At 36.8% G+C, this 24,098-nt stretch overlaps 1 protein-coding gene across 1 annotated transcript in view; it reads left to right on the forward strand.

The window, feature by feature from the left end:
* TTC6 (tetratricopeptide repeat domain 6) overlaps positions 1 to 24,098 on the forward strand; it is a 226,017-nt gene that overhangs the window by 89,603 nt on the left and 112,316 nt on the right. The window contains exons 6-7 of the mRNA XM_025392893.1: positions 11,400 to 11,518; positions 16,084 to 16,278. Coding sequence (XP_025248678.1) covers positions 11,400 to 11,518; positions 16,084 to 16,278 — 314 coding nt within the window. The remainder of the gene's footprint in view (positions 1 to 11,399; positions 11,519 to 16,083; positions 16,279 to 24,098) is intronic.

Genomic DNA, 24,098 nt, shown 5'->3' on the forward strand with positions numbered 1-24,098 from the left:
TAAGCTTGTTGCACCTTTCAGCAGCAGCTTTGGGGAGCTGCTGCAGTGGGAGAGGTGCCAATGCCTGGAGCCTGGCAACTGCAAGTATGACTTCTATATTTTTTTTAAGTGTAAGGGTTAAGATTTCTGCAATCTATGCATTGATCTTGGACAAAACTCTAGAATTATTAAATGACTCATTAAAATAATTGTGTCTGAACCCTTCTAAAAGGAAGTGGTAATCACTTGGAGTATGGGCCCCTTAAGGTAAGTCATGGAAGACTGACCTCATTTATTTTCCTAGAATTCCTAGACTGAGCATCATAAAAATGTCAGACCTGGTGTTCAACATGAGGATTGTGGGAAGAGCACAGGCTCTGCAACTAGATGTCCAAGGACCGAATCCTCTCTTTACCCTTTACTAGTAGTGTGACCTTAGGCAAAGTACTGAACTCTACTACATGTCTGTATTAAAATGAGGATAACGACAGTACCCACCTCATATTGTTTTTGTGAGGATTATATGTAGATGCTACAATATAAAGCACTTAGAACAATGCCTGACACACAGAAAACTCAATAAACATTAGTTATTATTATTATCATTGGAATATCAGCAACTGCTTATGAAAGCCTCCCAATGATGGTTTTATAGAGGAGATTGTGGTCAGGTGGACTGTTAAATGGATTTGTAATTAGTTATGCAAAGGATGCACAACTAGTATATGAAAGTCTCGTGGACTGCTGCAGGGCTGTGTCCAATTCAATATATTTCCTAATGGTTTAGATGATGTATTAGTCTGTTTTCATGCTGCTGATAAAGACATATCCAAAACTGGGCAATTTACGAAAGAAAGAGGTTTAATGGGCGCACAGTTCCACGTGGCTGGGGAGGCCTCACAATCATGGTGGAAGGTGAAATGTGTGTCTCACATGGTGGCAGACAAGAGAAGAGAATGAGAGCCAGGAGAAAGGAGTTTCCCCTTATAAAACCGTCAGATGTTGTGAGACTTATTAACTACTATGAGAACAGTATGGAGGAAACGGCTCCCGTGATTTACTTATCTCCCACTGGGTCCCTCACACAATATGAGGGAATTATAGGAACTACAATTCAAGATGAGATTTGGGTGGGGACAAAGTCAAACCATATCAGATGAGAAAATGGAAAACTTGCTGACTGAATTTGTAGATAGCATCAAAAATGCTACTGGTAAGATATGTCTGGAGGAGGTGGAGCAAGATGGTGGAATAGAAGGCTCCACTGATTGTCCCTTCCACCGCCCAGTACACCAGGACACAGAACCTGACTGTAACTTCATATCACTGAAAGAGGCATTGAAGAGGTAGGATAAATAGTCTTGCATTGCCGACACCACCCTGCCCTGACCTGCTGGCAGCAGAGGGGTGGTGCAGAAAGTGTTTCTGTGCCCTGGGGAGAGGGAGAGCCAGCAAGTGTGAAGTATTGAACTCACTGCTGTCTTGTTATAGCAGAAACCAAAACTTAACCAAACTCAGCTGGTGCCTGCCCACAGAGGGTGCATTTAAATGAGCCCTAGCCAGAGAGGAATAGCTGATCTCAATGGTTGGAGCATGATTTCTTAAAAGCCTTGCCACCACAGGCTAACATGCTCTGATGCCCCAAATAAATTTGAAGGGCAATGTAGGCCACAAGTACTGCAACACGTAGGTAAGTCCTAGGGTTGAACTGGGCTCAGAGGTAGTGGACTAGGGAGGCATGCAACCTACTGAGACACCAGCCAGGGCAGCTAAGGAGTGCTGGCATAACTCCTCCCCTAACCCCAGGCTGCATAGGTCATGGCTCCAAAAGAGACTCCTTCCTTTTGCTTTAGAAGAGGAGAGGGAAGAGTGGGGAAGACTTTGTCTTGCGTCTTAGATACCAAGCTCAGCCACAGCAGGATAGGGCATTGGTCAGTGCCACGAGGCCCTAGCTCCCAGACATTTCTAGACGTGCCCTGGGCTGCCATGAAGAGAGGGACCTAATTGTAAGATTCATCACCTCCTAACTGAAAAGTCCTTGGGCTCTGAATAACTAGAAAGGATACCAGTTGAGGGCCTTGGGTGAGACCCTGACACTTGCTGGTCTGAGGCGAGACTCAGCACATTCCCAGCTGTGGTGGCTACAGGGTGAGACCCCGGCTTTAAAAAGGGGAGGGAAAAGTAAAGAGGACTTTGTATTGTACCTTAGGAACCAGCTTGGCTACAGGGGAGTAGAGCACCAAGTGGGCTCTTGGGGTCCTTGAGTCCAGGACTTGGCTCTTGTACACCATTTCTGGACCTGCCCTAGGCCAAAGGGGAGCCCACTCTTCTGAAGGATGAGTCCCAGGCCAGGCAGCATTTACCACAAGCTGACTGAAGAGCCCTTAGGCCTTTAGGAAACATTGGCAGGAGTCTGGCAATACTCCCTGTGGGCCTGAGATGGCAGTGGCCACAAGGAGAGGCTCCTCTGCTTTTGAAAAGTCGGGGGAAGAGTGGGAAGGATTTCATTTTGTAGTTTGAGTGCCAGTTCAGCTGTAGTACAATAAAATGCCAGATGGACGTCTAAAGTTTTTGACTGTAGTCCCTGGCTCCTGGGTGGCACCTCTGGTTGTACCCGGGGCCTGAGCAAATTTGCCACAAATAACATAGGCCTGGCTGGTTTGCCACCTGCTGATTGTGGAGCCCTAGGTCTTTGAGCAGACATAGGTAATGGCCAGGGAGTGGTTATAGCAGGCCTTGAGTGAGACCCAGAGCTGTGCTGGCTTTAGATCTGACCCAGTGCACTCCTAGGAATAGAGGCCACGGGGTGCTTGTGTCACTCCATCCCCAACTCCAGTTGGCTCAGTAGAGAGAGAGACAGAGAGAGAGCGAGAGAGACTTTGTTTGTTTAGGACAAAGTAAAGGAAGAGAACAAGAGTTTCTGCCTAGTAATTCAGAGAATTCTTCCAGATCTTGTTCAAGACCATCAAGGTGGTGCCTCTACGAGTCTGCAAGTACCACAGCATTACTGGGCTTGGGGTACCCCGTCTTAAAGCAGATACAGCTGAGATCACAACACCCAACTCCTTTTGAATATCTGGAAAGCCTTCCCCAAAAGGATGGGTACAAACAAGCCCAGACTGCAAAGTCTGCAATAAATACCCAATTCTTCAATGCCCAGACACAGACAGATATCTACAAGTATCATAATGATCCAGGAAAACATGACTTCACCAAATGAACTAAATAAGGCACCAAAGGCCAACCCTGGAGAAATAGACATATATTCAAAATATATAGAGACATCAAAATAGCAGTTTTGAAGAAACTCAAAGAAATTCAAGATAACACAGATAAGGAAGTCAGAATTCTATCTTAGAAATTTAACAAAGAAATTGAAATAATTAGAAAGAATCAAGCAGAAATTCTGGAGTTGAAAAATGCAGTTGGCATACTGAAGAATGCATCAGAGTCTTTTAGTAGCAGAATTGATCAAGCAGAAGGAATAATTAATTAGCTTAAAGATAGACTATTTGAAAATACACAGAGGAGACAAAAGAAAAAATAATAAAACAATGAAGCATACCTACAAGATCTATAAAAAAATCTCAAAAGGGCAAATCTAAGTGTTACTGGCCTTAAAGAGGATGTAGAGAAAGACATAGAGGTAGAAAGTTTACTCAAAGGGATAATAACAGAGAACTTCCCAAACCTGGAGAAAGATATCACTATCCAAGTACAAGAAGGCTGTAGAACACCAAGCAGATTTTACCCAAAGAAGACTACTTCAAGGCACTTAATAATTAAATTCCCAAAGGTCAAGGATAAAGAAAGGATTTTAAAAACAGCAAGAGAAAAGAAACAACATACAATAGAGCTCCAATAAGTCCAGCAGCAGACTTTTCAGTGGAAACCTTACAGGCCATGAGAGAGTAGCATGACATACTTAAAGTGCTGAATAAAAGCAACTTTAACCCTAGAATAATGTATCTGGTGAAATTATCCTTCAAACATGAAGGAGAAATAAAGACTTTCCCAGACAAACAAAAGCTGAGGCATTTTATCAACACCAGACCTGTCCTACAAGAAATACTAAAAGGAGTACTTTGACCAGAGAGAAAAGCATGATAATGAGGAATAAATAATAATCCGAAGGTACAAATCTCACTGGTAATATTAAGTACACAGAAAAACAGAATATTATACCACCATAACTATGGTGTGTAAACTTATCTTAAGTAGAGAGACTAAATGATTAACCAATAAAAAATAATAACTATAACAACTTTTCAAGATATAGACGGTACCATAGATATAAATAGAAACAACAAGAAGTTAAAAAGCAGGAGAATAAAGTTCAGGTGTGGAGGCTTTATTCGTTTTATTTTTCTTTTCTGCTTGCTTGTTTGTGTGTTTATGCAAACAGTGTTAGGTTGTTCTCAGTTTAAAATAATGGACTATAAGGCAGTATTTGGAAGCCTCATGATAACCTCAAAACAAAAATCATTCAACAGATACACAAAAAATAAAAAGCAAGAAACTAGATCATATCACCAAAGAAAGCCAACTTTACTAAAAGGAAGACAGGAAAGAAGAGAAGACCACAAAGTAACCAGGAAACAAATAACAAAATGGCAGGAGAAAGTCCTTACTCTTGAGTCATAAGATTGAATGTGAATGGGCTAAACTCTCCAATCAATAGACATAGAGTGGCTGAATGGATTAAAAAAAATAAGACTCATTGATCTGTTGCCTACAAATAATGCAATTCATCTATAAAGACAAAGACACACATAGACTGAAAATAAAGGGATGGAAAAAGATATTCCACGCCAATGGAAACCAGAAAAGAGCAGGAATCTCTATACTTATATAAGACAAAATAGATTTCAGGAAAAAAACTATAAGAAGAAGAGAAAAAGAAGGTCACTATACAATCATAAAGGGGTCAATTCAGCAAGAGGATATAACAGTTTTAATTATATATGCACCCAACACTGGAGTGCCCAGAGTTATGAAGCAAATATTAGGGAGTCAAAGAGGGAGACTCCAATACAATGACTGAAAACTTCAACATCCCACCTACAGCATCGGACAACTCTTTTAGACAGAAATTCAACAAAGAAACATCAGACTTAATCTGCACTATAGAGCAGTGGATCTAATGGATATTTATAGAACATTTCATCCAATGGCTGCAGAATACACATTCTTTTCCTTAGCACGTGGATAACATTAAAAAAAAAACACCAATATTAAACATTTTCTCTGACCACAATAGAGTAAAACTGGCCGGGTGTGGTGACTCACATCTGTAATCCTAGCAGTTTGGGAGGCCAAGGTGGGTGGATCACTTGAGGTCAGGAGCTCAAGACCAGCCTTGCCAACATGCTGAGACCCCATCTCCACTAAAAATACAAAAATTAGCCAGGTGTGGTGGTGTATGCCTGTAATCCCAGCTACTCAGGAGGCTGAGGCATGAGAATTGCTTGAACCCAGCAGGTGGAGGTTGCAGTGAGCCGAGATTGTGCCACTGCACTACAGCCTGCGTGACAGAGCAATACTCTGTCAAACAAACAAAAACAAACAAAAGACAACACAATACAATAAAACTAGAAATTAGTAACAAGAATAATTTTGGAAACTATACACATTGAAATTAAACAATATGCTTCTGAATGACCAGCAAGTCAATGAAGAAATTAAGAAGGAAATTGAAAAATTTTTTTGAAACAAATGATAATGGAAACATAACATACCAAAACATGTGGGATACAACAAAAGTAGTGCTAAGAGGGAAGTTCGTAGTTATAAGTGCTTACATCAAAAAAGAGGAAAAACTTCAAAAGAACAATCTAATGATGGATCTTAAAGAACTAGTAAAGAAAGAGCAGACCAAACCAAAAATTAGTGGAAGCAAAGAATAAAGGTCAGAGCAGAAATAAATTGAATTGAAATGAAGAAAGCAATACAAAAGATCAATGAAATAAGAAAGTTGGTTTTTTGAAAAGCTAAACAAAATTAATAAAGCTTTAGCCAGACTAAGAAAAAAAGACAGAAGATCCAAATAAAGTCAGAGATGAAAAAGGAGACATTACTACAGAAATTTAGAGGATCATTAGTAGCTGCTATGAGCAACTATATGCCAATAAATTGGGAAATTTAGAAGAAATGGACAAATTCCTGGACACATATAATCTACTAAGATTGAATCAGGAAGAAATCCAAAACCTGAACAGACCCATAACAAGTAACAAGATCAAAGCCATAATAAAAAGTCTCCCAGTAAAGAAAAGCCTGGGACCGAATGGCTTCACTGCGGAATTGAAAGCACTAACACCAATTCTACTCAAGCTATTCTGAAAAATAGAGGAGAAGGGAATGCTTCCAAACTTTGGTATCAGGTATTATCCTGATACCAAAAGCAGACAAAGACACACACACACACACACACACACACACACACACACACACACAGGATTACAGGCCAATATCCCTGATTAATATTGATGCAAAAATTCTCAACAAAATATTAGCCAACTGAATTCAACAATGCATTAAAAAGATCATTCATGACAAAGTGGGATAAATCCCACTTTGGGATGCAAGGATACTTCAACATATGCAAATCAATTAATGTGACACATCCTGTCAACAGAATGAAAGACAAAAACCTTATGATCATTTCAATTGATGCTGAAAAACCATTTGATAAAATTCAACATCCCGTCATGAACAACAAGAAGAAAAACCTTCAAAAACTGGGTATAGAAGGAACATTCCTCAACATAATAAAAACCACATATGGTTTTTACCAGTGAGGTGGCTCACACCTGTAATCCCAGCAGTTTGGGAGGCTGAGGCAGGTGGATCACCTGAGGCCAGGAGTTTGAGACCAGCCTGGCCAACATGGAGAAACCCCGTCTCCACTAAAAATACAAAAATTAGCTGGGTATGGTGGTATGTTCCTGTAAGCCCAGCTACTCAAGAGGCTGAGGCTGGAGAATTGCTTGAACCTGGGAGGCGGAGGTTGCAGTGAGCTGAGATCACGCCACTGCACTCCAGCCTCAGCAACAGAGCAAGACTCCATCTCAAAAATAAATAAATAAACAAACAAACAAACAAACAAACAAACCCCAAAACCACATATGACAGAACCACAGCTAGTATCTTACTGAATGGGGAAAACTGAAAGCCTTTCCTCTAAGATCTGAAGCACCTGAAAGACGCCCTCTCTCACCACTGTTATTCAACATCATACTGGAAGTTCTAGCTACAGCCATCAGACAACAGGAAGAAATAAAAGGCATCCAAATTGGAAAGGAAGAAGTCAAATTATTCTTGTTTGCATATGGTATGATCTTATATCTGGAAAAACCAAAAGGCTCCACAAAAAACTATTAGAACTGATAAACAAATTTAGTAAAGTTGCAGGATAAAAAGTTGACATACAAAAATCAGTAGCATTTCTATGCCAACAGTGAACAAACTGAAAAGGAAGTAAAAAGTAGTGTCATTTACAAAACACCTAGGAATTAACCAAAGAAGTGAAGGATCTCTATAATAAAAACTATTAAACACTGATGAAAGAAATTGAAGAGGACCAAAAGATGGAAAGATATTCCATGTTCATGGATTGGAAGAACCAATATTGTTAAAATGTGTATACTATCCAAAGCAATCTAGAGATTCAATGCAATCTGTATCAAAATACCAATGACATTCTTCACAGAAATAGAAAAAACAATGCTAAAATTTATATGGAACCAAAAAGGCCCAGAATAACCAAAACTATCCTAAGCAAACAAAACCAAAAACCATACAAAACAAAACAAACAATAACAATAACAAAAAACAAACCCCAAACAAATAAAAACAAAAACAAAAAACCTAGAGGAAAATCACATTACCTGACTTCAAATTATACTGTAGAGCTATAGAAACCAAAACAGCATGATACTGGCATAAAAACAAACACATATACCAATGGAACAGAATACAGTACACACCTACAGTAAACTCATTTTGAACAAAGGTGTCAAGAGCATATGCTGGGGAAAAGATAGCCTCTTCAATAAATGATGCTGGGAAAGCTGGATATCCGTATGCAGAAGAATGAATCTAGACCCCTATGTCTTACCATAGACAAAATCAAATAAAAATGGATTAAATAATCTGAGACCTCAAAGTATAAAACTACCACAAAAAATTGGAAACTCTCCAGGACATTGGTTTTGGCAAATATTTCTTGAGCCATACCCCACAAGCACAGGCAACTGAAGCAAAAATGAACAAATGGGTTCACATCAAGTTAAAAAGCTTTTGCACACCAAAGGATACAATCATTAAAGTGAAGAGACAACCCACAGAATGGGAGAAATATTAGCAAACTCTCCATCTTGCAAGGAATTAATAACCAGAATATATGAGGAGCTCAAACAACTCTGTAGGAAAAAAATCTAATAATTTATTTTAAAATGTGCAAAACATTTGAATATACATTTCTCAAAAGAAGACATACAAATGGCAAACAGACATATGAAAAGTGCTCAGAACTTCAATGGGATATTATCTCAGCCCAGTCAAGATGGCTTATATCCAAAAGACAGGCAATAGCAAATGCTGGCCGGGATGTGGAGAAAAGGAAAGCCTCATACATTGTTGATGGGAATGTAAATTAGTACAACCACTATGGAGAACAGGTTGGAGGTTCCTCAAAAAACTAAAAATAGAACTACCATACGGTACAGCAATCCCACTGCTGGGTACATACCCCAAAGAAAGGAAATCAGTATATCAAAGGGATATCTGCACTTCCATGTTTGTTGCAGCACTGGTCACATAACAGCCAAGATTTGGAAGCAACCTAAGTGTCCATCAACAGAAGAATGGATAAGAAAATGTGGTATATACACATGATGGAATACTATTCAGCCATGAAAAAGAATGAGGCTGGGCACAGTGGTTCATTCCTGTAATCCCAATACTTTGGGAGGCCTAGCCGGGTAGATTGCTTGAGCTCAGGAGTTTGAGATCAGACTGGAAAACATGGCAAAACTCTATCTCTATAAAAATACAAAAATTAGCCAGGCTTGATGGTGCATGCCTGTAGCCCCAGTTACTTGGGATGCTGAGGTAGGAGGATCAGTGGAGCCCAAGAGGTTGAGGCTGCAGTGCATCATGATCTTGCCACTGCACTCCAGCCTGGGCTACAGATTGAGGTCCTGTCTCAAAAAAAACAAAAAAAGAGAGAGAGAGAGATTTAGTCATTTGCAACAACATGGAAGGAACTGGAGATCGTTATGTTAAGTGAAATAATCCAGGTACAGAAAGACAAATATCACAGATTCTCACTTATTTGTGGGATCTAAAAATCAAAACAATTGAACCCATGGAGATAGATAGTATAAGGATTGTTACCAGAGGCTGGGAAGGAAGGCTCGATGGCCGTGAAGTGGGAGTGGTTAATGGGTACAAAAAAATATACTTAATGAATAAGCCGTAATACTTGATAGCACAACAGGGTGACTATAGTCAGTATGTATGTATGTATGTATGTATGTATGTATGTATGTATTTATTTATCTATTTGAGACGGAATTTCACTCTTGTTGCCCAGGCTAAAATGCAATGGTGCAATCTCGGCTCACTGCAACCTGCACCTCCTGGGTTTGAATGATTCTCCTGCCTCAGTCTCTTGAGTAGCTGGGATTACAGGCAAGCACCACCATGCCTGGCTAATTTTGTATTTTAGTAGAGACGGGTTTCTCCATGTTGGTCAGGCTGGTCTCGAACTCCCGACCTCGGATGATCCACCCGCCTTGGCCTCCAAAAGTGCTAGGATTACAGGCGTGAGCCACTGAGCCCGGCCAGTCAGTAATAATTTAATTGTACATTTAAAAATAACTAAAAGAGTATAATTGGATTGTTTGTAACACAAAGGAAAAATGTTCAAGGGAATGGATACTCCATTTTCCATGATGTAATTATTATGCATTGTGTGCCTGTATCAAAACATTTTATGTACCCATGAATATATATACCTTCTATGTACCCACAAAAATTAAGAATTAAAAAAAGATTTGATTAGTCAAATCTCAGATGAAATTTAATTAGGATAGCCTTAGGATCCACAAAGTAAGTGCATAGATATGGGATGACAAGATTTAGTAGCAAATGTGAAAAACTTCACTGTTTTAGGCTGTAATGTAGTTTTGTGATGAAGTCACATGCAATCATAGTTTGCATTCATTGACAAATACCATCTTTTTTTTCTGGCTGATCTGATTATATCACACTTCAGATATTATATTCACATCCGGGTGTCCAACCCCAGGAGGAGCTCTAACAAATTAGAGACTATTTGGAAGAAAGCAGTGAAGATGACTAAACATAGTACTTCAAAACCATGTCATGTAAGGTAGAGTTGAAAGGACTGGGGATGTGTATCTGAGGGAAAAGCAGGCCCAGGGGATTAAACTGTATTCTAATATTTGTCTGTCTCTCAAACAATTGAGAGCTAGATTGTGCTTGTATGGTTCCCGAAGTTCGAATTGAGACTGGTGGATGAAAGTTGTTAGATTCAATAATAAAGAAACAAGCAAAAATTCCAGGACTGGAAGACTTTCAAAGAGAAACTGGTTGAGTTTATATGTATTCAAGTTCTCCACTCCTGCTCATGTTTCAGCCAGGTGATGACCACTTTCTGGAAATACTGTACAGGAAATTCAGATTACCAAGATGGTTGGATGGAATGCTCTGTATTCATTGAACTTTCTTTATTCTTCATTACTTCATCACCCAAGAAGTTGCAATAGCTCCTTCCTTACTACTGTATCAAACCTAAACCCTACCTAACATAAAAAAATTAACTTCCTTTTATCTGGCTACCTTCTACTTATTCAACCATAGCTTTTCCCAAGGAGGGCCTCCCTGATTTCTTCCTTAAATCTAATCTCAAAAAAATATAGAGAAACCCACAGAAAACAATATCTTTACATGAATGATTACCATGAATTCTGCATAAGTTTATTCTGATAAACTGATCAAAACAAAAATATAAAGCACTAAAGTTCTTTTTAGCTTGTGGTTGTAACTAGCAGTCATGCCAAACTTTGAGGATATAAGGGTAAGTTTTATTACAAATACCAATAAAGAAGAGTGCACTTATGGGGGGGGAATATTATATTTATTCTTCAGTAATTTTAAGGTAATAAATAAAAATATTGTAAATAAACATGGTACTAATATTTTTATTGTTATATAGGTATATATGTAAAATTTAGGAATGGATTTAGATGAAACTACCACTTTACTTTTAGCATTCTGTTATAAAATATACATAGAAATCTGGAGTTTAAATATTAGATGACTCACTAAATATAAGAGAAAGATCTAACTCTCGTGTTGCATCTTCCCTTACACTTTATATTTTCTTAAAGGCAAAATCATCAGAATTCTTGCAAATTGAAGGAAAAGAAGTTAAGCAAATGCAGAAACGTATATCACTGAGACCAAGAAAGTCTTCAAAACCTCTTTGTGATAAAAAACTACGTGAAAAGTAATTTTCTTACATTTATAATTTTCCTATTGGAAGAGGAGTTATTCAGTAGCATTGAGACGTGAAAATACATTTTTATAAAAGAAAACTAAATGTTTTAGAAATTCATGTATGGGAGCTAAGTTAAACCTTCTCACAGGAAAAGTTGGTGACAGATTTTACAGTTAGTGCTATACTTTATGCTTTTTTCTTTTCCTATTTTTGACAAATGTGCCTACTTTCATGATGTAACAATAACTAGAATAAAAATAACTCCTTGTGAGACTAAAGAAAATTAAATGTTAGCATGTTAGATTTGATATTTTTGGTCACTGTAATGCCTGATTTGGATCAATTGCTTATTATATTGGTTAATTTTGTTATGATAAAATAAAAAACAAGCCAACACAAAATGTCCATAAGCCATCTGTTTGGTAATTTAGATGGCATTATTTTTCTCTACTATTAATATCATGCTTCATCCTCACATCCATAATTTTAATGGAGTTTCTTGTTACACAGGAATACAACCACAATTTTAAATAATAGTGTGGAAATGCAATTTAGATTATGATTTACGTTTTGCCAGTCACCTTGTTGATACTCAGATTTTCTCCTTATTTCACCACTAAGTTTTTATGGGTTGGTTTCTTCTAGATTCTTCTTCATTTAACTCTTAATGGGGGTTTGAAGAAGCTTTAATTATTAGCTTTTGTTGTTTCTTAGGGAACGGAAAGGTATGCTGGACATAGAAGACAACCTTTTTATGGCTAGCTCAAACTTTGTAAATGGATATTACTCACAATTTAGTAGCTAAGAATAGACTCATGGGAAAAGAATTCCAAAGTTTATGAAACAGTCAAATTGGCATTTAAGTGACCCTGTACATACCATTGCTTATCTGCATTGCTTTAAGCTCATTTAGTTAGCAAGATTATGTATTAAAACAAATAGTGACAGCAGACAACAAGTATTTTACCTTCAATAAATAGTTACTGTCAGATTATCAATGAAGCAGAAACTGCTTGATTTTTTTTCTAAAAAACCTTTTGCATTTAGTGCATTAAGCAGAGTAGTATGGCCACACACAGAGTCAGAGTCTTTTCTTTTTTATGTCTTAGTGTTTCAAAGAATGACAAATAGTCCTGTTTAAGAAGAGTGTGCTATAAAAACACACAACCTTTCCTGGGCATGCCAAAAATATTTGTAGATCTTATTGAGATATATATATATATATATATATATATATATATAGAGAGAGAGAGAGAGAGAGAGAGAGAGAGAGAGTACTGCTTTAATTCATTAAAACAAAAATTAGAAATTTTTATTAGAGAGAAATAGAATGAGATGCAGAGGAATAAAAGTCTGATATTTTTAAAAATTATATAGTAAAAAAGAACCTTGGAAAAATGTTTCTGAAAGTCTTTTATTTACTGTTCCTTTTTCTTTAATCAATTTTCAAGCTAAATTTTCTCACTAGCCCTCAAATTAAATTGTATTCTTGGGAATTCAAACATCTATTGCAGCATATTGTTATTTAGGTCAATAACCAAGGGAAATATATTTGCTTAATGTTAATAGACTATAATGGGCACATAGGAATTCAGATTTGTTGTGATGCTTTTTAAAGAAAATATAAAAATCAGTAATGTAATCTCAAACACATTCTACTAGCCAGGACCTGTCTCAAGTAGAATGATGGTGTAGGTGAGCTTGACATCAGAGCACACCTTTTTTTTCCACCTCTATTTTAAAAGCCCTTTGTTAGGAGTCCAGAGTACCTGGGAGCCCTGGCTTTCTGGACACCCCCTTTCACTCCTCCAGTTAGACCTCTTTGTCTCAGGCATTTCCAAATGTTTAGACTTACCTCTCTTTTCCTCTTTCACATGAACACATTTCATATCCTATTTGTGTTAGGCCCTATGCTTTTTTGGAAATGCCATAGACCACTCTCTATTAATGATTCAGTAGTGTACTTATGGTGCCTGGCAATGGGTTAGGTGTTGTGTAGTGCAAAATAATAGTAACAACCTTAAAAATAAACCATTTCTTGAGATATTTCAACAGACTGGGAATGACACATCTTCTATTTTTATCAGTTCTTATAAAGGCAAGAGTTAGGGATTTTTATCCTCATTTATCAGAAGACTTTTAAAGAAGTCAGTAATACAGTTGGCAAGTATTAGAACCAAGATCCTGATCCAGGCCCAGCCAACTCCAAAGTCTATAGTCTTTACACCATGCTAATCTCTGAATCAGTCCCAGCCATATGAAGTGGTCAGTGGACAGACCAGCATTAACCCTCTAGATAAAGGGTCAAAATGGGTGACACAAGAGTAGAGCAGCTTACAAAAAAAGACAGTTTGTAAAAAAGAAAAAAAGATAAACTTGGCAGAGAAGTCTGTCCTTGAGATCTTGTTTGAAGAATATTTAGACGTGGACAAAAGGGTAGACAGCACTGTATCCATAACTGAAAGAACTGACAGGTCTATCCCTGTGATTTGTCCTGGAAACTGATGAGAGTAACTAACTTCTGCCAGGTGAGACACACTGTTCTAAATGCATTCACTCTTCTTTCTTAAAGCAACTGTATCCAGGACAAGGTATAGAGAAATTAATTGACTTGCTTATGACCAAGTGAGAATTGTAAACAGTGTTTGAACCCAGGCAGTCTGACTCCAGAGTCTGTACTCTTAATCACTATGCTAGAAGTAAGTCCAAAGGCTAGGAGCCTTGAAATATAGAGAAAGGAAGTGAGACAAATGCAGTAAGCAACAACCAATCAATGTGCTGGGTAAAGGAGCACTTAAAGGAGATCGATCTGGTAGAATTTTGCAGAGGGGAATAGACAGAGGCTGCAGTGCTCAACTGAACTGGCGAACGACTGCCTGTGCAGGCTGAGGTGATGAAGGGTATGCTGGCAGTGAGGATGGAGATGGAGCACATCTGAGCAATCCTGTGCAGGGGAGAAACTGTTTTGCATTGGATGTGCAGGTGAAAGAGAGAGGGGTCAAAGATGTTTTCTGTCTCCAAAATGAGAAATCTAGTTGAGGTAGTGATATTGGAAGTAAGATTTGGGAGCTCTCAGCACAGAGGTAATAGCTGAAACACTAAAGATGATTTTTCCAATGTACAAAGAAAAGTTCAAACCTCAGAAGCCACACCCAGTTCGGAAACTGGAGAAGGAAAACCAATGACTAAGTCAGATTATGATGAATTTGAGAGGTAGATGGAAATTCTGGGATATTGCAGTTTTAAAGGCCCGTGAAGGAAGAGCAATTTCAACAAGTCATTCATATTCTCAGCTGTGTTTTGGGGTTCAGAAGAGAACATGATCTAAAGATCCAAAGCTGATTGGATTGGATTGGATTGGATGAAAAGAAGGTCATTTGGTTATGTAAGCTTTAATAGGAAGGTGGGGATGGAGTACTTCTGGAGAAGGACCACTTCCACCCAGAAGTCACTAATAGGCAAGAAGTTTGGTCAATAGCCAGTAATGTTGTGTGTGGATCCCAGTGGTTACCCACTAATTTTGTGACCTACCCAAAATATGGATAATTATACCTCCAATACAGCTTCATCGTGGGAATTAGAGAAAATGTGTGTAGATGACCTAGCACAGAATCTGGCATATAGTAGGTGCTCAATAATTATTTGTTGATTGGATGACAGGTGGCACTGGGGATTAAGAAAGCAGATTTTGGGTTGGGCGCAGTGGCTTACGCCTGTAATCCCAGCACTTTGGGAGGCCAAGGCGGGCGGATCACTTGAGGTCAGGAGTCTGAGACCAGCCTTGCCAACATGGGGAAACCCCATCTCTACTAAAAACACAAACATTAGCTGGGCGTGGTGGCACAGGCCTGTAGTCCCAGCTACTTAGGAGGCTGAGGCAGGAGAATCGCTTGAACGTGGGAGGTGGAGGTTGCAGTGAGCCGAGATTGTGCCACTGCACTCCAGCCTGAGACTGGGTGACAGAGTGAGACTCCGTCTCAAAAACAAAAAACAAAAAACAAAAAACAAAAACAAAAAGCAGATTTTCATGTCATCCTCTCTACTTAGGAAAGACAGGAAAGACATACAAGTCCCAGCAGAGTGGGAAGGGAGATGCCACACTAACTTAGAGAGACCCAGAGTTCTATCAATGCTAGTTAATGGATAATGTCCTACCTATATTGTTCCACTTCTTTAGGGACATTAGCGTTTGAGCAGAGTAGCAAAGGAGTAATACGTGATGGCTGGATATGGTGTCCACAGACTGAGTTTCAGAGTTCAGGAGAGAAGAGGTTGGGATGAGATTATGATAAAGAGTGTGTTTTTAGACTTGATCCTAAGGTGCCTGTAGACTGTAGTCTGTAGAGGTGTAGGTTGAGCTATTCAGCAGGCAGTTGGATACAAGTTTAAAGCTCTGGACAATGGCCTGAGATTGTGATAATAAATTTGTTATATACCATTATTATAGTTTTAAATCAGATCTCCTATATTTATATATGTCTTTAGAGCCTGAACTAAATTGTCAGTATAAATGTACTTTATATCTAAAGGCCACAAAATGATGAAAGAAGCCCACTTTCTTTTCTCTGTTGCAGAATTCCACGAGACTACTCCATGCCGCACCTTCATGATTTGTGCACCACCATCCCAGCCCAGGAACTGCCCATTGACTTGCGCCTGGCTTCTCGAGTGTATCACACTGCTAACAGGAAAGGCCACAATACCCTGCTTGGAAAATTTGGAACCTCTTTCTTAGATGATCACTTTACAGATGAAGAACAAGCAGATAGGTAAGAGTTCCACTGGTAATTTGATTTTAAACTGAATGTAAACTATCACATAAATCCTGCCTTCGAGTTCTAGATTTTAAAGACTTGATTCTGTTCTTGGACACTAAAGAGAAGGGAACAGTTTTTGTTTTTTTTCTGCCGCTTCCTCAGGTATACAGTCTAGGTCTGTGTCTCCATTTCCTGATGATATTAACATGAACCCATTCCCAATTGTAAGGTAACGTTAGTATTCCCAGAGTGTTACATACATGATCTCATCTGTTTGTCATCACAACTCTGGAGTACAAATGTGGAAATTGAAAGTAATAAAATGTAAGCAATTAGCTACACATAGACAATTAAAAAATCACAGATTTGACACTTGGACCCAGTTATTTGAACTAGATTTCACCATCATTGGGCATACTTGGGTCCAGGGATTACATACAAAAGTCATTGCTCTTGGAGTTTGTTCCCCTTCTTGGGTCTCACTTTCCTTTGGAATCTGCATATTCTTTTGTGGAGAGTGTATAATTTACAGCATCCTCAAAAGAAAGGAGAAAAGGGAAGGAACCTAATATTTATGCAGCAATAACTATATTCTGAGCACTGTGCTGTGTGCTTTGCATATGTTTCCTATTTAAATCTTCAACTGTAAGGGAGAAGTTGTAATTTCCGTTTTATTCATGAAGAAATTTAGGGTTTGTGATATCAGGTTACTTGCTGAAGTTCTTATCTCTCCATAGTGACTAGAATCCAGGTTTGTCTAACTCAGTTTTTATCAGCCTTTTCATTATCACCCACTTAAAGAGAATTTGAAGGCTTTTTTTTTTTTTTTTCTAATCACCCCTCCTGATTAAATTTTAATGTGCTAGATGTACTGTATATCTGTTTATATATTATATGAATGTATGTCCTTTATAAATAAAAAGAGTAAGCTTTAATCACTCTGTGCTTTCCCCACCCAAAGCACCAATTTTCCCCTCCAGGGAGGGATATCACCTACCCATTGAGAATGCTTGCTCTACAGTCTCTTACCTTTCAGAAGCCTTGGTAAAAATCCTGAAAAATGTACTACATGTTTTAAAACTATTACAAATATTAAATATTAAGTTAAATGGAAACTTTTTTAGTATTATAATTTAACTATCCTAGGTATATGAGAATACTATTCTAAAATATTACTTTTAATGACACTGTCACAAAATCATTAGTAACCATACTTTTCATGGCATATTTTGAATGCGTTTTTCTCAAACTTCTAGTAAAAATGGCAACACTACTGCATTATTTCATGAATTAAAAATTACCTGGTTTCCCAGTGATTAGCAATCACAATGAGTTTCTATTTGAATCCCTAAAAGAAGGTCACTTTTATGTTTGTTTTCTAAGTAGGCAAAAAAAATTTTAGGATTTATTTATCAATCATAATTTTATACATCTAAAGTCTTTTAGTTTTGCTTTATCAAATTAAATTCTTGAAAAAAATTGTGTATGAAGAATTTTTGAAATTTCAGAACTGCTCCAGTATCTCCAGTAGAAAACAGCAGTTCAGCATGCCATTCTTTGGAATGTATGTTAAAGCCTAAAGCTGGGAGTAGAAAATAAATACATAAACATAATCTAGTAGTCATGAAACTCTACCATTTTGAGTCATTCCCATTAGCACTACGCAAGCCAAGCATCATTTGGAGGACTTATAGCTTCAATTATTCATGCAAAGTGTTAGAAATGCTGGTTACTTTCCAATTCTGAAAATATTTTTCTTCAAGTAGACCTCACTTTCTTTTTCCGAGAGTCAATAAATGTTCTATTTGATGAGGATAATTCTTGGCAATTTGTTCCTAAGTACTAAATAAGAAGTTAATTTAAGTACTGAATATTTAATTCTCCAGCATCTATCTCTTGAGGATTACCTTGCTAAACATAGCTTAACCTTTTCAAAATATATCTGTCTGCTGAGCCTGCAAGTTCAGAGAAATGTATAATTTTTTTCTGCGCTACCAAGTGTTCTCAAGTAAGGTAGCTGTAAACAAAATGAATACCCTTTCACCGGATGGCTTTTTGCAATTTTTGTGCAATGATCAGTTAACTTCAAAGGTAGTAATACTTGTGGTTGTATAGTTTTAATGTTTCCTGATTTTGTTAATCATTATTTATGGCAAATACCAAGACTATTTTAATGGAATTGGAAGGGTATATACTTAAGTTTATTTGAAGTATAGTGTAGTGTTCAAACTTAACGCTTAGTTTGCTAAACAGTAATTATGATGAGAACTATACAAATATCTTGTATTGGCCATATTTTTGCTTTAAAAATGATTTGTATATTATATAGAGAAGTTTATAGACATTTAGTTCAAAGTTTTGGTATGGGATTTTATATTTGAGGCTTTAAAGTAGGGGAAATCATTAAAGGTATTTAAGGACTTAGATTAATGTTAACAACTTGGTGAATAGCCTTTCAGACATCTCTTGTATATGTACGTGTTTAAACCACCCGTGACATTCTATAGCCTGAGTTTCTTCACTCAAGATTGTTTGTGAACATTTAAATTATTTCATGATATTTACTGCTTTATACAAAAATTTTTTAATAGAGACAGGGTCTTGGTCTATTGCCTAGGCTGGTGTGCAATGGCATAATCATAGCTTACTGTTACCTTGAACTCCTGGGCTCCTCCCACTTCAGCCTCCTGAGTAGCACTAGGCTAATTATTATTATTTATTTATTTTTGTAGACATAGAGTCTCACTATGTTGACCAGGCTGGTCTCAAACTCCTAGCCTTAAATGATCCTCTTGCACCAGCCTCCTAAAATAATAGGATTACAGGTGTGAGCCACTGCGCCTGGCCAGATAGTTACTGCTATAACCAAGCTATGGTGACACTGTTTATGCCAATTTATGACACTGTTCTTTTCCTTACACCCTTACCAAACTATGATTGTTGCTCTTGTTGAATTTTTTCTAATCTTTTATTATTTTTATTCATTTCTCGTAAGGTTGAACATATTTTTAGATGTCTCTTGGTTATTTGCTTTTTTCCTTTTGAGAATTACTAGATCACATTTTGTGGAGTTGTCATTTATCTCTTTTGTATTGTTTTGTGAATGATCTTTTTATATTAAAAATTTTAGTTATTTGCCATATATGTTATAGATATTTTTTCAATTTGTTGCTTGCTTTTCGTTTTGTTTTTGGTGTTTTATGCTATCAGAAATGTTTTAATGTAGCAATTTTTTAATGTGTTCTAGTCTTGATGCTAATCTTAGAAAGGGTGTTTATACATTTACATTTTAAGGTATTCTCTCATATTTTCTTCTAGTAACTTTGTGGTTTCCTTTGGAAAAAAATTAAATATTTAATCCATTTGTAATTTATTTTGATAAGAACAATTTTAAAATATAATTTATTCAATGAATCTTCTTTTCCTTACTGTTTTGAAATGCTAACTTTCAAATACCTTAAATTCCGACATGTTATTGAGTCTATTTATGGATTTCTGTTCCATTTCACTGATTTGTCTATCTAAAACTACTTGCGTATTTCCTTGATTCACCATCAATAGAGAGTTGGTGGCAAAAATCCTGTCCTACAAACATTGGCTGACCTTTTCAAATCAGGCACCCCTTATAGCCAGCTCTTGGGTGGTGAGCAATGCCAAGCTATAAATCCCAGACTTAACCCGCTAGTTGACTTCAAATTAAAAAAGAAATTCCTAGTCAATTTTTGGAAAATATGTGGACAGATCATTAGTTTTATACATTAGAACAGCAGCAACAACAACGGAAAAACCAAAGGTTAAGTGTCAAAATTCAATGTTTAATTTCATTTTTGATTATTTTATTACAAAAAACAATAAAAATATTTTAACAAATATACAAAAACATGCAAGCAAATGTGAAAATGAAAAACAATTAAAATCTTGCCATTTACAGATAACACTGTTAAACATTCTTAAATATAGGATTCCAGAGTTTTCCTTTTGCAAATAAATCATATAGAACAAAACTAGAATAATACTGTATGCATAATGTTTTGTAACCTAACTTTTAAAAACTAATGTGTAAACATCTTTCCATGTCAATAAATATTGATCCGAGTAATCAAATGATATGCCTAACTCTGTAATAGGCACAGAGGTAGGCACTAGAGAGGCATCTGCAAACAAGAGAAATATAATCACTGCCTTCAGGGAACCTGGAGACCAGTGAAAAGAAAGGTGAATTAATTACTGTGAATGTGACAATTAATATAGAGTTGTGCAGAGTGCTATGGAAACAGGTAAGAGGAGTCCCTGATTATTTAGGGAGGTTTGAGGAAATGATACTTAAATTGAAACCTGAAAGATGGATAGAAGATAGGAAGGAGGAGGGGAAAGAATGTTTTAGGTCTTTGGTACTCAAAGTATAGTCCACAAACTAGCGGCATCACCATCACCTGGGAACTTGTTAGAAATGCAGGAAATTTGTATACACTTTGAAGTTTGAGTTCATGCTGTGGACAACTGGAATCCATCTGAGAACTGGAAATAAGTCCAGTATTAGAGAACAGGAAGAGCAGTGATACATTTGAAGCTAGAGCGGAGGCAGGATTTTACAGTTACCCCGTATGTGTATGTGAGGGCACACGTGAGTGCTTGGGGGAGGGATTCTTAGTCACAGTGAATTGGGAAAGCATTGATAGGTTTTCTGAGGAAGAATGACATGATCAGGTTTGCTTTAAGATATCACAGTCCTTGTCTTCTCAATTGTGTTTGACACAGTTGATCACTTACTTTTCCAGAAGTCACATTTATCCCTTGGCCTTAGGGATCACTCCTTTCTTGGCTATCTTCCTGCTTCCTTGGCTATGACTTCTCAGTCCCTCCTCCTGGTGTCTCCTCATCTCAACTTCTCAACATTGGACTGCCCAGGCTTAGCAAGGTGATCTTATCCAGGACCATGGCTTTAAATGCTATTTATATGCTGATGACTATCAATTGGTAAGATAAATGCATGAGGATGTTCATCGTATCGCTTTTTATAATAACTAAAAACTGGAAACTACCTAAGTGTCCATCATGGAAGAATTTTAATTGTGCGCTCAATAATGAGATGCATTGCAACCATAATAAAGAATGAAGTAGAGCTCTGTATTCTGAAAGGGTTAGAACTAAATTCAGAAACAACATGTGTATTATATAAAACAATTTTTTTCTGTGTGTGCGAGAAAAGTTCAAGAAACTGTTGATTGTGATCATTTTGTTTTCATTGTACACTTAACCCATAAAAATGAAAGCTACTTTGTTTTATTTTTTGCTTTATTTATATGGCATATATTTCCACTTTAATTTTAGTCTGTCTTAGTTGTGTCCCTTGTAGAATGCGTAGACTTAAGTCTTTTTTGAGCTAATCAGAATTTTTTTCTGATAGGTTTTTTTCTAATAGGTTGCGTCACCCCATATTCATTTATTGTCCTATCAGATGTACTTGGTATTATTTTGTCATTTTATACTTTCTTTTTCCTTTTTTGCTTCTTTGCTATTTCCTATAATCTGTTTTATCTGCCAGCATTTGCCTATGTGTTTTTTGTTTGTATCATTATCTGATGTCTAATCTTGTGAGACAGAAATCTAAAGCCAACCCGTTTTTCATTTATTTGCATGTAATATGTTTCTCCTACTCATCTTGATGCTTACAGAATTTTTATGTTTTGCTTTAAAATGAACAGTTTCCCTAGCATATGTTTGAGACTGGATTGCTTTCTAATTAATTTTTGGGGGTACGTGGAAAGCCCTTCTTGTATGCAAATATAGTTCTTCACTATAAGACTTTTTTGTTTTATGTTGAGTAATGTTTCTATTCTATTTATTTTGTGCATTTCTTCAGGAATATCAATTAGCTGTATGTTGGATCTTCACTATCTTTCCTCTATATTTATCATTGTTTTGCTTAGATTTATCTCTTAAACCTCTGTTCTTCAGTGGTTTCATTTTCTGTGGTATAAATTTTAAAAAGTCCTTCTAATTTCCATTGTGAGACTGCTATGGCATTTACAGATTTTTTTCTAAATTCTATCAGTCTCTTAAGAGAATCTCTTTTGTTTATATGAATTTTATTACCTCAAGAAAAAAAGAAGAATCTTTCTAAAATATTTTTGTGTCCTATAATAAATCTTTCCCAAAAGGATGTTCTTTCTGTCACTTTTTGAATGCTGTATTTCATTTTTGTAGCTTGGAGACAGTCTTCACAGAAATCATTTTGGGTTTTTCTGTGTACTCAACTTTGAATGAAGGCAAATTATTTCTGGCTCCCCAAAGTTAATATTGGCTAGATTTACCAGGCATTTTTTGACTGTTTATCTTGGAGGTATTAGAATAGTACTTTTAGATCTTAAGTAGGAGAACCAGAGATGCAGGTTTATGTTAGCAGTTGAGTCAGTCAGAATCCTGAAAGGCACTGGGGGTGGGATGGGACAGGATCTGAAAAATTTGCCTCTATAGTTTCTCTCTATGATTGTTAAAAATATTGTACTAAGGGTGACCTTTTCCTATCAGGCTTTCTATATGGTAGATTACTATAAGCTTTTCTTCTGTGCATATACATATATTATATATACATACATTTTATGAAAATGACATTATAGATGTTATTTTGATAACATATTCCTTTGAGGATATATATCTATATATATAAATAAAAATGTAAGGACACATATATGAGTAGTTTGACTTACTATCTCTACTGATGATAGCTTACAAATCAAATATTTAAGGTGTGCTTTTATTTGAAAGATTTTATCCAAATCCTTCAAATAAGGTAGTAATATTTGTCAAGAAAATGGAAAATTATCTAACAGAAAAATGCATTGAAATACACTACATTTATTATATAATTTTGTATTAATAACAACTCTAAGTAGTAGATAAAATAATTTTATTTCCCAAATAAAAAATACAGCATAATGATTGACTAGTCCATGTTTATGTAGCTGGTAACAGCTGGGATTCAAACCCAGGTCTTTATAATTTTAAATGTGGTTTTTATTATATTCTACTGCTTTGTATATTTGTGAAAGGCCCTTTCATTTTTTCTCTTTATGCTTAATTTGTATACTCACCCTCATTCTGTTTTTAGGACCAATTTGACCTAATCTAGGAAGAATCTGAGGAGCTTAGTTGGATAATCTGTGTGAAGCATATTTTACTTGCCCTTGGTGGTTTGTATTTGATCAATTGTGAACCAATTTTGGAACCTGGGCTTCTGCTTATATAGGATGAGGATTTTATCTTACTATTGCTTGTTGCCTCCTAGGAACTGAAAATCCTGTTTTGATTCTAGGCCAAGGATGTGGCCTTGGTCATTGTAGGAGACTTCTCTGATGTTAATTACTGAAAGCTTTGCAGTCGCTGAATATTGCCTGGTTTTATACTTCCTATCACTCGTTGCCCCCCACCCAAATGTGCCGTCATCTCATACTAAACCTTTCTAATTATAGTACACCCAAGACCTGTGGTCTGTTACACTTCATTTGTAATACTCTGTTCTGTCTGATATGCTTTTTATTTCCTACCAGTTTAGGTATCTGTGACTGACCTTCACCCTACCATCTGTCATTTCTCAATGATCAGGTCTAATCCTGGCCCCACCCCTACCCCTTACACGGCCTTGTTCCTTGCTGCATAATCCAAGCAGTGACCTAAGGTATTACACCAAAGAACATGAGAATCACTGTGTGAGTTGGTGGTATATGTCGCAGCAGTACATTGAACAGAGTTATAAGACATCTTAGTAGTTCCCTAGCCTAAACCTCTCATATTATGGATGAGGAGACTGAGGCAAAGCTTTGCACTCTATG

The sequence above is a fragment of the Theropithecus gelada genome, chromosome 7b, assembly GCF_003255815.1.
Source record: "Theropithecus gelada isolate Dixy chromosome 7b, Tgel_1.0, whole genome shotgun sequence".
Classification (NCBI taxonomy): domain Eukaryota; kingdom Metazoa; phylum Chordata; class Mammalia; order Primates; family Cercopithecidae; genus Theropithecus; species Theropithecus gelada.